The 14,606-nt window shown below is 40.0% G+C and overlaps 1 protein-coding gene across 2 annotated transcripts; it reads right to left on the bottom strand.

The window, feature by feature from the left end:
* Positions 1–109: 109 nt before the first annotated feature.
* On the bottom strand, positions 110–13,500 carry LOC130927555 (mitochondrial chaperone BCS1). 2 transcript variants are annotated; one of them, XM_057853482.1, is made up of 7 exons: positions 12,793–13,500; positions 12,550–12,689; positions 12,285–12,479; positions 5,871–5,934; positions 5,624–5,796; positions 597–714; positions 110–522 (listed from the first exon to the last, which is right to left on the bottom strand). In XM_057853482.1, the coding sequence occupies exons 1-7, from the start codon at positions 13,110–13,112 to the stop codon at positions 270–272; spliced, it is 1,263 nt and encodes a 420-aa protein (XP_057709465.1). In that variant the 5' UTR covers positions 13,113–13,500; the 3' UTR covers positions 110–269. The 2 variants fall into 2 exon arrangements, with proteins under 2 accessions (XP_057709465.1, XP_057709466.1); XM_057853483.1 differs by having other exon boundaries at positions 12,772–12,907.
* Between the last annotated feature and the right edge of the window lie 1,106 nt (positions 13,501–14,606).

Genomic DNA, 14,606 nt, shown 5'->3' with positions numbered 1-14,606 from the left:
CGTTTTCTGCACGGTTTATAGCAGTGTGTTGGCTCACTATAACTGCAGAGGAGTTTCAAAATCTACTTAAAATATTACAAATGAGTGACTCATCAAACATTTGATTTCACTTTTTAATTTATGATTCATAAAATCTGCACAAAACATTATAAATGTGCTATTTCCCATGATCAAGCAGTTGAGTTCAGAGGTTGAGAACCAGTTTTTCATTTTTTCCTCACGTAAACAGTAATTTCAAGATTTAAAAAAGAACAAATCAGCCTGTCTTGTTATTCCTGTATTTGAGCGATGTTTTGTATCGATCCCACAGGGTCCATTTTGTGCAGCAGAAAGTGTCCTTGCACCTGAGCTGCACTGATCTCCGTGCGGACCTTCAAAGCACAGTTTGCAAAACGTTCACACTCTGAGACTGCCTGGTCGGGATAGAAGCGTCGAAACATCTGGCTGAGCTGCCAGTGGGTGCAATGGCCGATGTACTGTTTGAGATCCACACGACCGGGTCGTATTAATGCTGAATCTAGCCTGTTTGTACACAAAAAGATGGATAAATAGCAGAAAACAGAACAGTTCTATATTCAGTCTTGTTCCAAGAGTACCTTTCAATATAATTAGTGGTCATGAATACAATTCTGGCCTCAGAGGAAGCTACTCCATCCAGAGAGTTCAGTAGGCCACTGAAAGTCAGCCTTCCCATTCCTTGGTAGGCTAGAGGATCTGTGTAATGGGGAAAGTCCAATCAAAGGTAGTCAGAAATCGGAGGTTTCTTGATTATGAGGAGTACTTTTATTGTTTAGTATCTTAATACCTCAGCTATATATAGAACTGGCCAATATCTACCAGTTTTTGTTTTTTACAGGCTGAGGACCTGTCAAGTCGCCACTCAAGTAGTTGTTGTTCTTCTCCTCCTTGTAGACACTAACTTTGAAGTGGTACTCCATGTGTAGTCATTTGTTTTGAAGCTTATGCGCATGCGGGTCAGTTTGCTCAGCACGTGTTGGACTGCGAGTTACTGCGCATGTGTAATACATAAACGGGCTCAATGGAAAATGGCAGTCTGAACAGGCACACCCCAAAACCGATATGACCCAATTAAAAAAAAAAAATTAGAGATGATTAATTAATTACAAACTTATTTTTGCTTTAGGTTAGGAGTTATTTTTGTTACTTTTTCAGAAGTCATCCTGAACAAAGCATTGTCTAGTCAAAACAAATGTTCTCTTCGAATGTTTTAATCCGAGATACACACAGCTGCAGACACTATTTGGAAGTATTGTGGCACACTTACTCCGTTCGATCTTAAAAGCTCCCAGGAAGAAGAAAAAAAAAAAAGAGGCTATGCTAGTCTAATCCTCACCCCCAGTCAGGAATTTAGGTATATGCAGTTTATGGGACCGCATGATCATGCCTTTTTTTAGTTACATCCTTTGCTGATCGTCAATATAAAAACATAGCACAACAAAGATAATTCACTGTATGAGAAAAAAATACATGGCGTCTCAAATAAACTTGATTTACTTCATTATTGTGTTATCATTCAATATGTTTTCTTGAGCGCCATTTTGTCCAGTGACGTCAGATTGAAACAACTTGGAAGTCGGGGTAGTTATTTTTTCTCCGACTTCGCCACTTGGACCTCCCAGTTCGAGTGGCGCGCCAATGATATTTTCCTAGTCGGAGGCCGGAAAAGTCCGACATCATCTTCGTTGTGTTATGATTTTATATTGACGATCAGCAAAGGATGTAACTAAAAAAAGGCAGTTTACAGTGTGGGCTATAACGCAGCCGTCGTTTTTCCTCTACTATTTGATCGCTTATAGGAAGGCGGGTTCGCTGGAGGTCAAAATGTCTTTGGATGGCCAAAATAAAAAAACACCTAGTCGCGATCATTGTTGTCTACATTTGCTTGGAACGCTTTGAGGTCGGAACTGGTACCATCCGAGTGGGATAAATCCGACTTCCACTTGTCTGGAATGCAGCATAAACATCATGCTTGTCTAATAGATGTCATATGTATATAGAACTAGATGCAAAATGACAGACTCGACGCCGTTGGCAACACATGCATTGAAAACTACGTGCGTTAGTAAACAGCCGCCATCTTAAAGCAGGAGACTTCCCTTGCAGGCTGTTGCAGTGAACCTTCCAAGCGAACCTAATTAACTTTTTATCTAAAATACTCCTAAATCCGCAAAATCTTGACTTGAATCTATCTTCAAAACTTTTTTAAAACTTTCACATGTCAAAAGTAGACAGAAGGGAAATTATGGAATAACGGGAGCAATTTTAACAACTTTAACAGTTGATTCACAAAATTAAATGAATTGAATGTAGTTTAAAGCTGCTGGTACAGAATGGGCACTTGAGTATTTTATTTACTGTTTTAAAATGTTAACTTGATACTGAAATAGTCATTTATTTAAACCTGAGAGGCTTTTTATACAATTTTTGTAACTAATGCACGAAACATTAAAAGCATCTAATAGCTTGGGAAGTTTGTGGGATTTTCCACTGACAGTTTACAATATTATTTGCACGTTTCACTGACTGACTATGCCATTTTTGTTTGTTATTTAGAATGTTTTATCACGGAATAAACAGGTCAGTTTCTTGTTACCAACCATTGTGTGTTATTCAAACTCACCTAATTCAGCTGGCTAGTTGTTATCAAGAGTACTAAAACCCTTTTCAACATGAGTCTGACAACTAAGTAAGGAGGCTAAATAACTTTAAACTTTAATACATGCTCAGATAGGCTGGTATCGGTATCGGCCAGTATCGTATCGGATCGGAAGTGCAAAACAATATCGGTATCGGATCGGAAGTGCAAAAACCTGGATCGGGACATCCCTAGTACTAATTACTTTGTAATTTGTCAATAAAAGCATGAAATATCCCCGACCAAAAAAATGCACTTTGTTATGGTATTTGAGCTGAGTAAAAATTAGCTGAGATTTTTTTTTTTTTTTTTGCAAATGCGTGTCTGAAGGGGTTAAGATGGTGGCTGTTTACTAACGCTGGGGAGTGTCATTTCGGATCTAGTTCTATATACATGTGATATCTATGAGACGCATCAGACACAACCACTGTAGCATCATGCAGGCGTAGTTTGAAGCAGCTGTCGGCTGCAGTCAGGTAATATTGGCTTGAAGCCAGGCTGCTACAGGAGGCTTCAGGCTTGCCTGTTTTGTAAGTATTGCAAGATATTTTTTTTTGTTTACCTTGCATGTTGCATGAGAGGTAGGGGTGTGCCATCTTAGGCACCCAACGATTCGATTCAATTATGATTCAGGGTGCTACGATTGGATTATTGAACGCTCACGGTATTGACAGTGATCACGGTTATCACGATTATCGATGGATCGTACATTACTAATTAATAAAGTACCCAAACAAACTTATGTCCATTATTTTTTTAAAATATCCTAATGATTCAACAGTAACGATGGAAACATGCCCATACATAAAAAAGCTGCCCTTAAACTGCTTTTTTTTTTAACACAAGAAAGTGCAAAAACATTAGCTGTTTCAAAGGCAGTACTTATTACTCTCAACAGTACAATAAAATTTACACTGCTGAATTACACATTTTCTGGAAACAACAAAGTGTCTTTAGAAACAAGACCATAACCAATATACTTTGTTTTCACAGATTTCTGTACTATTTTGCATGTTTGTAGTGTTACCGCTGTACTTAATCCTGGTTTTAAACGTTCTGCATCTGGAGTAACTTATGTACACCACCATACAACGCACAACTTGACATGGAAATATATGTTAGCAAAGTCGCTAATTAACATAGCGTTCGGCGCTAATTAGTAACATCTCAAAAACAACAACAATAAAGGCTAAGCAGTAGAAGAGGGTTCGTGTACTCGCCTCTGATAGACGGACACGGGACTTGGCAAAACACTAGGGACTTTTTCCAATTAACAAGACTTGAACCTACTGCTATAGACAACTGAAAGACAAGGAGCAACGAACTTTCTCTCTTCCCCTCTCACTCTAAAAAAATAACTTGCGCACAGCAGCGCGACTGCCGGGTCCCTGCAAGAGGTTAGATTTTGTGCCCGAACCCGAACCCGGTCGGGCCCACAATTTAAGCATTCACGTTCGGGTCAGGTCGGGTCGGGCCGCCATGCCGGACTAATAAATTATTTAAAAAAAAAAAAAAAAAAATGGAGAGCATGCTCTCTGTATTGCGCTTTTGCTTGTGCGTGTGCACGAACGCCGTGGCGCCGGCCGCTTTTTCTTCTTGTCCTCCCGCTGCACGGCCAAGGCGCCGCCCTCTCCTGTTCCCTCTCCCTGTCAGAGAGGCGCGTCCATGTGAGAACAATATCCCACACACTCAGAAATATGTTTAACAAACTTTCCCAGCGTTATTTCGTTGTGTGAATGCTTTGATAATTCTCAAAAAAATATGTAGATTATTTAAACATTAAGAAAACTTGCGTTTTTTTCTGCCAACTCGAACAAATGAAAATAAATTGCTGCTGCTGCGTTTTTTCCGCGTCACTCAAAAAAAAAAAAAAAAAAAAAAAAAAAAATCGGGTTTTTCGGGCTCGGGCCTGCAAATCTAGTTAAGTGATTGAGCTCGGGCCGGGTCGGGCCTCAATACCAGCGGGCCGTGTCGGTTCGGGCTGGATTTTTTAGGCCCGAACTAGGCTCTAGTCCCTGCCGGTCTCATACACAAATTTACTTCTTTGAAAAGGAGTAAAAGTCTCGCTCAGTAACCGGCAGCATCCATAGTAACGTTGTGCTTTTGCCGTTAAAAGTATCCGGGTGGCAGACGTGTCCTGAATTTCGTTCCGCTACGAGCAGCTGTCATAAAGTTATTAGGAAAAATCATTTTTGAACCTTTATGAATCGTAATCGAATCGTCACGTGTCGAATTGCGATGCATCTAATAACAGATGTTTTGGAACTCCCTTTATGAGAGTATATGCAATGTTGCTTGCTTTCGCCCTTTAAGGTGTTTACTGAGTGAGCTTTTCACTCTAAATGTAACTTGTAGCGTTAGCGTAGCATTAGCTTTAGCATGGCGAGCATCCTCTTAAACTGTCACTTGCTTAGATCTCTTAGTGACGTCCTGATGGGTTTAATTATTTGAAAATAATGTTGGTTTGTAGCACTAGATAATTTAATTCTTTCAGTCCCAGGTCATAGTTGTGAATTTGAAGCTGTTGAAGCAATGTTTTAAAACTTGCCTTTATAATCTACGTGCTTTAAAAAAAAAAAAAGCAAATTGGCCACAAATATCGGCTTACAAAATCGGCTTTGGATATTGGATATTCAATCGGCTGAATTTTTTTTTTTTTAGATATCGGCATTGGCATTTGAAAATCACATAACGAGCGACCTCTAATTCTGAACAACACAATCTATTAAGGAATACGTGATCTTAAAAGAAAACTTATAATATTAATTGCAAACGTATATGTGTGGTTTTTCGTGCTCCTGTCATGATACAAAACTTCATCCGATCTTACATCGTGTTCAGAACTAATTTTACACGCATTTTAACCAGGTTACACATGCAGGCATAAATTGAGTTCGGAAACTCATGACACACACACACACAAAAAAAAACAGTAAATAAGTAAGTGTTAAGCATATGGGAACTTACTCTCCGTCGGAAGCAGCTCTCGGCTAACGAAGGCGGCGTCCACATCCTCCAACAAAATGATACTTTGCTGCGGTGCAACGCTCAACAGGTGATTAAGACGGTCGTCCGAAAGCGAGCGGTCGCTCAGGCTCATCAAACAGATGCTGTAGCCCAGCTCGCCAGCAAGAGCCGTGCTAAAATTCCAACAGTTGTGGGTTAGGAAAGGAGAATGTGAGCTACAGAGAAAAAAAAACAACAGAACACTGACATAAAGCTGCTCTTTCCACATCCCGGGGGTCCATAGAGTAGATATCCTCTCCTGTATGGGATGCCTGTGGGGGGGAAAAGGAATGATATTTTTAAATGGGTTCTCAACCAATCTGCCAGAAACCCCTACCAAAAAAGGGGCGACTTCCCATTCAATTTCACCCATGAGACACATTTTACATGACCAAATTCAAGCCCTTTTTAAGGACTTTCAAGACCAGTACCATTTAAACATTATCACAGGGGTCTCCCTCCTCCAACACACCTGAATCAAATAATCAGGAACGTTATCAGGCTCCTGCAGCGCTTGCAGATGAGCTGATCATTTGATTCAGGTGTGTTAAAGGAGGGAGACAAGGAAAACAAGCTAAATAGGGGCTCTCAAGGACCGGACTTGAGCACCCAATTGGCTCTCACTCCTCTAATTGCAAAGCTAAATGATATCTCGATGTACGTTTGTGACCTCCGTGAAGTTGCCCCCCCCCCCATCAGATGCAAATTTATATAAAAATTATGTCAACTGTTTGTGCTACTTTTGTGCTTGTTTGTGCTGTAAAAAGTTTTGTATTCGCTGCTATCGTTTTTAGCATATTTACAATTCCCCTATAGGTCATTTTGAGGTCAACCAACCCCCCATTTTGATTGAAAACTGCTAAAAATGGTGTCAATGGTGCTTTGTTTGTGCCAGTGTTGTTTTTGGCAGCCCTTTTAATTTTTGTCTACGTCTTTTGGACGAAAATACTTATTAGTCGGAGTTATATTTTAGCCATTTTAAAATGTGTTTGTCTTCTTCTTGTTTTTGTTGAGGAAAACTAATTTTGTTTAGTTTTAGTCGCCGTTTCCCCAAAATGTTTTCATCTCATTTAGAAGTTTTAGGCCAAAAATAAATATGGGTTTTCAACAATTTCACAGGGAGAACACTAACTTCCTAGTGATAATACAATCCACGCAGCAAAACAGTACATTACTTTCACTAGCCTAACGCTAATGCGAATGCAATGCTAATGCTGTAAGTTACATTTAATGTGTGATGATCACTCAGCACAGACCTTTAAAGGTTAAAAAAAACATTGCATATTCTCTCTTGCCAATATAAGAAAACGAATCTTACTGTGTGTTGCAAAAAAAGCAAGCCCGGAGAGGACACTGCATGTCACGTGTCACACAATCAGACACTGCTACGATGCAGGCTAACTACACATTGTGAACATGTGACGGAAACTATGGTGCATTTTCGTCTCGTTCTCGCCTCGTCAGACGAAAAGTGGCACTGGTTTCGTTATGTTTTAGTCTCCCAAGAGACGTTTTTAGCTTGATATCGTCTCGCCATTGTCATGAAAAAATTGTTCGTTGACGAAATATTTCCGTTATAGTCATCGCTGACGAAAACAACACTGGTTTGTGCTGATATCATTTTATAGATATAGTAATTTCGAGTGATGACATCAATCACAGCCCCTCAGTTGCGGCTGAAGGAGCGTACCAACTCTCTCAGTAACAGAGGGGTGTCCCAACAACTAGTGCAACAAACAAATGACATCCCTTCATGTCTATTTTGCAGTAAATGTGGCCTAAAGTGGTTTATGCTGCCTTGGCAGGTTACCTATCTTACCTCTCTCATTCCTCCTTGCTGATTTATCCTTGCTGCAAGGAAATATCTAATATCCATTTTCAAGAGTAATACTGTATAAGTCAAATAGAAATAAATTTTAAAAATACATCTTTTTACAGATTACAGGGACTGCAGTACAAATAAAATGCCTGTAAAACAGGTGGAAATTCTGATGAGCACACATAAAAAACTGTCATAAGTTATATCCCAAAGATAGGCGATTAATTCACACAGATAGATTCTACTCATTCTGGTCATATAACCAAATAGCAAGAAATAGCATCAGTATTGATACAATTCAAATACCACATATCATTTTAACACAATATCAGACAAAGCTATGAGTGAGAGCCTTTCGCTCAAATTGCATTTAATTGCTGTTGTATTCATAGCCAGTAGGCCAGCTTAACTGCTACTTCAATTTGCGAAGAGTAGTTTACTACAGTTAACTGCCTTATACGTAAAGAGTAAAGTTGAACCATTCAAATTTACAATTCATGGGAATAGAATAGGCGACCAAACACACATCAACACAGAGGTAGAAATGTCAAAAAAAAAAAAAAAAAAAAAAAAAAAAAAGGCAGTTAATCTGGCACCAAGCTGTAAAGCAGGTGGGAAGATGTCATTTGCACACGCAATGTAATATTGATGCTGCATTCATGTGTTGTTGGACCTGGGAACGCCTTGGAATCCCCCAAGAATCGAAAAAAAATGATTCTCTATAACATGGTGTCTATAAAAAGCGCCAACTAGTCATTCAACTTGTGATGTATTGTTGGAGCATTTAAATAGGCTTCATCTTAAAAGTCTCGGGAAACGTTTTTTTCTTTTTTTTAAATTACATCCAGTTCGTGGTGTTCAGGTGGGTACAATTAATTGAAGATAATGGACTGTTTTCATGTTGAATATGCAGCATTATAATCACCATGAGGGTGTTTTCCTTCTAGATGCTACAATATAATAATATTTTTTATTTTTTATTCCCAAAAATAGTCACTTGCCCTAAACCTTTCTTGAATGACGTATTCATGAACCTTGTGTGATTTGTGTGAATACAACCAGAGGAAAGATAGAAGGGGGAAGAGATTCATAGCCTAACCTATATACAGTGCCTTGCAAAAGTATTCGGCCCCCTTGAATCTTGCAACCTTTCGCCACATTTCAGGCTTCAAACATAAAGATATGAAATTTAATTTTTTTTGTCAAGAATCAACAACAAGTGGGACACAATCGTGAAGTGGAACAACATTTATTGGATAATTTAAACTTTTTTAACAAATAAAAAACTGAAAAGTGGGGCGTGCAATATTATTCGGCCCCTTTACTTTCAGTGCAGCAAACTCACTCCAGAAGTTCAGTGAGGATCTCTGAATGATCCAATGTTGTCCTAAATGACCGATGATGATAAACAGAATCCACCTGTGTGTAATCAAGTCTCCGTATAAATGCACCTGCTCTGTGATAGTCTCAGGGTTCTGTTTAAAGTGCAGAGAGCATTATGAAAACCAAGGAACACACCAGGCAGGTCCGAGATACTGTTGTGGAGAAGTTTAAAGCCGGATTTGGATACAAAAAGATTTCCCAAGCTTTAAACATCTCAAGGAGCACTGTGCAAGCCATCATATTGAAATGGAAGGAGCATCAGACCACTGCAAATCTACCAAGACCCGGCCGTCCTTCCAAACTTTCTTCTCAAACAAGGAGAAAACTGATCAGAGATGCAGCCAAGAGGCCCATGATCACTCTGGATGAACTGCAGAGATCTACAGCTGAGGTGGGAGAGTCTGTCCATAGGACAACAATCAGTCGTACACTGCACAAATCTGGCCTTTATGGAAGAGTGGCAAGAAGAAAGCCATTTCTCAAAGATATCCATAAAAAGTCTCGTTTAAAGTTTGCCACAAGCCACCTGGGAGACACACCAAACATGTGGAAGAAGGTGCTCTTTTTGGCCACAATGCAAAACGACATGTTTGGCGTAAAAGCAACACAGTTCATCACCCTGAACACACCATCCCCACTGTCAAACATGGTGGTGGCAGCATCATGGTTTGGGCCTGCTTTTCTTCAGCAGGGACAGGGAAGATGGTTAAAATTGACGGGAAGATGGATGCAGCCAAATACAGTAACATTCTGGAAGAAAACCTGTTGGTATCTGCACAAGACCTGAGACTGGGACGGAGATTTATCTTCCAACAAGACAATGATCCAAAACTAAAAGCCAAATCTACAATGGAATGGTTCAAAAATAAACGTATCCAGGTGTTAGAATGGCCAAGTCAAAGTCCAGACCTGAATCCAATCGAGAATCTGTGGAAAGAGCTGAAGACTGCTGTTCACAAACACTCTCCATCCAACCTCACTGAGCTCGAGCTGTTTTGCAAGGAAGAATGGGCAAGAATGTCAGTCTCTCAATGTGCAAAACTGATAGAAACATACCCCAAGCGACTTGCAGCTGTAATTGGAGCAAAAGGTGGCGCTACAAAGTATTAACGCAAGGGGGCCGAATAATATTGCACGCCCCACTTTTCAGTTTTTTATTTGTTAAAAAAAGTTTAAATTATCCAATAAATTTTGTTCCACTTCACGATTGTGTCCCACTTGCTGTTGATTCTTGACAAAAAATTAAAATTTTATATCTTTATGTTTGAAGCCTGAAATGTGGCAAAAGGTTGCAAGGTTCAAGGGGGCCGAATACTTTTGCAAGGCACTTTATTAATATATCTATATATGTTACGAGTGTGATGGTACACAGAAGTCGCGTTTCAGTACATACAGTGGGGCAAATAAGTATTTAGTCAATCACTAATTGTGCAAGTTCTCCCACTTGAAAATATTAGAGAGGCCTGTAATTGTCAACATGGGTAAACCTCAACCATGAGAGACAGAATGTGGAAAAAAAAAAACAGAAAATCACTTTGTTTGATTTTTAAAGAATTTACTGTATTTGCAAATCATGGTGGAAAATAAGGATTTGGTCAGTACAAAAAGTTCATCTCAATACTTTGTTATGTACCCTTTTTTGGCAATAACGGAGGCCAAACGTTTTCTGTAACTCTGCACAAGCTTTTCACACACTGTTGCTGGTATTTTAGCCCATTCCTCCAAGCAGATCTCCTCTAGAGCAGTGATGTTTTGGGGCTGTCGTTGGGCAACACGGACTTTCAACTCCCTCCACAGATTTTCTACGGGGCTGAGATCTGGAGACTGGTTGGCCACTCCTGGACCTTGAAATGCTTCTTACGAAGCCACTCCTTTGTTGCCCTGGCTGTGTGTTTGGGATCATTGTCATGCTGAAAGACCCAGCCACGTCTCATCTTCAATGCCCTTGCTGGTGAAAGGGATTTTCACTCAAAATCTCTCAATATATGGCCCCATTGATTCGTTCCTTTACACAGATCAGTCGTCCTGGTCCCTTTGCAGAAAAAAAGCCCCAAAGCATGATGTTTCCACCCCCATGCTTCACAGTGGGTATGGTGTTCTTCGGATGCAATTCAGTATTCTTTCTCCTCCAAACACAAGAACATGTGTTTCTACCAAAAAGTTCTATTTTGGTTTCATCTGACCATAACACATTCTCCCAGTCCTCTTCTGGATCATCCAAATGCTCTCTAGCGAACCGCAGACGGGCCTGGAAGTGTACTTTCTTCAGCAGGGTTACACGTCTGGCAGCGCATTGTGTTACTGATAGTAGCCTTTGTTACTGTGGTCCCAGCTCTCTGTAGGTCATTCACTAGGTCCCCCTCGTGTGGTTCTGGGATTTTTGCTCACCGTTCTTGTTATCATTTTGACGCCACGGGTTGAGATCTCGCATGGAGCCCCAGATCGAGGGAGATTATCAGTGGTCTTGTATGTCTTCCATTTTCTAATAATTGCTCCCACAGTTGATTTCTTTACACCAAGCGTTTTACCTATTGCAGATTCAGTCTTCCCAGCCTGGTGCAGGTTGTCTGTGGTGTCCTTCGACAGCTCTTTGGTCTTGGCCATAGTGGAGTTTGGAATGTGACTGACTGAGATTGTGGACAGGTGTCTTTTAAACAGATAATGAGTTAAAACGGGTGGCATTAATACAGGTAACGAGTGGAGCCTCGTTAGACCTCGTTAGAAGAAGTTAGACCTCTTTGACAGCCAGAAATCTCGCTTGTTTGTAGGTGACCAAATACTTATTTTCCACTCTAATTTGGAGATAAATACTTTTAAAATCAAACAATGTGATTTTCTGTTTTTTTCCCCACATTCTGTCACTCATGGTAGAGGTTTACCCATGCTGACAATTACAGGCCTCTCTAATCTTTTCAAGTAGGAGAACTTGCACAATTGGTGGTTGACTAAATACTTATTTGCCCCACTGTACCTCAGTACGGGTATCGCGGTTTGGTGCAGGTTCAGTACAACAGGAGAAACAAAAAGGCTTTTTTTATCCCAGCATTTAAAAGTCAAAGTTTGTATAACATCGCACTCTTATATAAGTGAAATTTAAGAAAATGTAAAAGGGCTGACCTATGGTGTTTTTTTTATTTTTTTTTTTGAATGAAAAAGAGTTCAATTCAATCGGTTAATATAAACATATTTGATATGAAAGACTTTATAGAATGAATCATGTAATAAAGTGTCGAACATAAAAAGTAACATCAGTTACTTTGCCGAGTATCTACTCTTACGTTGAGGTAACTGAGTGACTAACTCAATTACTTTTTGGGCGAAGTAATTTCTAACTGTAAGTATTTACTTTTTTGCAGTAAGATTAACAATACTGTTGGCGATGCCCATGTTTTGTGTAGTTTGACATCATTGGTCACTCACCTCGATCCGTGTACCACTTCGGGTTTCCAATGAACTCTTTGACGTCATCCACGATCTTTTCAGCAACACCCGCCTCCAGCACCACGGAGCTGAGGGGCCTGCGTCGCCGCGGGAACCCAAATGGTCGCCACTCGGCTCCCATGGCCGTGTACATCACCGTACGACCTTCCTCCTGCTTCAGGGCTAACTCCCTGGCTGAGAACCCAATAGGAGCCTCATTGAATACTGAGCTGTAGGTAAAATCGGGTACAGCTCAGGTGTTTACCTTCCTGTAAGATATTGAAGAAGACTTTTCGGTCCCGACCCAATGCCGTGAAAGTGACTGACTCCCAGGGAGTGCCAGTGTTCATGTTAATCATCTGTTTCTCTCTGGTCCTCTCCACTCTGATCCACTTGTGGCCATACCTGCACAACAAAACAGGAGAAACAGGGTATTATTTTTAATTACATTATTTTTATCATCATTATTTTTTCTCCATTATATTACAGTTAAAAAAATCGGGTTAACCAGATGATGTGGTTGCCTGGGCTGGGATGGAAGTCAAACTGGGTTTGAACACGTCCGCTTTCATGCGCCATGTATGAAGTCTCCACGCTCAAGTGCTGAGTTCGAGTGGCGTGCTTGGTGATCCAACTCAGGAGCCAATGGTAGCTCTTGTCCTTGCTGGGCACTTCCAGAGTGATCATGTAGTGTCTGCGGAAAAACACCATCCCAACCTGGGCTCCTTTCCTGGCTAGCGCCAAGGCGGTTCCGACTCCGACCAGACCAAAGCCAGCCCCAAAGTACGGATTGTCCTTTAGACTGTCCAAAATGTCTGACAATGGCATTTTCCCTTTATGTAGACAATCAATCTCCCACCATTATTTCAGAACAGCCTACACCTACTTTAGTAACTTGGATGCCTCTTCGTGTCCAGCAATTCAATTTTCAAAAACATGATGATGAAATCCTTACAGTTGTCGTTAAAAAATACACACACAATTTACTATGGCTCCCTAAACATTGTCTTCATCAAATATAAATAACGGAAATTTTAAATTACTTTATCTTGAAGGCGCACCGACCTCTACTGTATTCTTTTGTGTTCGTCATACAAGCTTCCGATCATTCAACGGCTCCTGAAACTATGGTTCCTCATCCCGTGTACCGATACAAATAAAACGAAAAACAATAACGATATAGTAAATAATACAAAGATATAAATCACATTGTTTAATTTAAAATTATGTTTGACGAATATGTAATGTAATGGGTGGGATTTTGTTATTTATTTATTTTTTTGTCTCGGTGTTTGGTTTACAACATTCCGGTCAAACATTTGCCCTCATAAATAATGGTTCCGTTTCGTCCTGGTGCTGCTTTTTTGTGCCAGTAGATGACGCTATAGCAATGATTAAAAAATAAAAATAAAAATAAAAAATAGGTACATCACTAACTACCGGACTGGCATGTACTAGTATATTGCAGCTTTTTTACTCGGAATTTTTGGATTATTTTCAGTTCCCAGTTAGACCTCAGCCAAGTAGGGCGTAGCTTTGGTCTCAACATTGGAGGAAAGATATAAAACCCCTAGCAAAAAGTATGGAATCACCAATCTCGGGCGAGCATTCACTCAGACATTTATCATGTAGAACAAACTCTGATAAAAACCTTGAAAAATGAATTCGTTCAAAAGTGCAACTCTTTAGCATTCAGAAACACTAAAAGAAATGAGTGAAAAAACATTGTGGTGGTCAGGAAATGTTACTTTTATAAAGCAAGTGCAGGGAAATAAATACAGAATCACTCAATTTTGAGGAAAAATATATGACAAACGAACAAAAAAATAACAATTAAAAAACATCTCTAGTATTTTGTAGCACCACCTCTGGCTTTTATGGCAGCGTACAGTCTCTGAGCCATGGACTTGTTGAGTATTCTTCATCAATTTGGTGCCAACTCTCTTTGATGGCAGTTGCCAGATCATGCTTGCAGGTCGGACAGAGCCTTGAAGTGGACCATTTTTTTCAATTTCCACTACAGGTATTCAATAGGGTTGAGATCTGGGCTATTTGCAGGCCATGACATTGACTGGATGAGTCTTTCTCCAAGGAATGCTTTAACAGTTTTAGCTCTGTGGCATGATGCTTTGTCATCTTGGCAAAATAACAAACATATTTTCAATTGAAGAGATAATAAAGTTGTATGAAATTTCAATGTAAACTTGTGCATTTATTGAAGATTTAACCACAGCCACCTCCCCAGTGCCTTTGCCTGACATGCAGCCCCATATCATCAAGGACTGAGGGAATTTTGATGTTTTCTTCAGGCAGTCATCTTTG

This window comes from Corythoichthys intestinalis, chromosome 12 (assembly GCF_030265065.1).
Source record: "Corythoichthys intestinalis isolate RoL2023-P3 chromosome 12, ASM3026506v1, whole genome shotgun sequence".
NCBI classification, from domain to species: domain Eukaryota; kingdom Metazoa; phylum Chordata; class Actinopteri; order Syngnathiformes; family Syngnathidae; genus Corythoichthys; species Corythoichthys intestinalis.
Note: the sequence above shows the minus strand (reverse complement) of the source record. Positions and strands in the feature narration are given on the sequence as shown.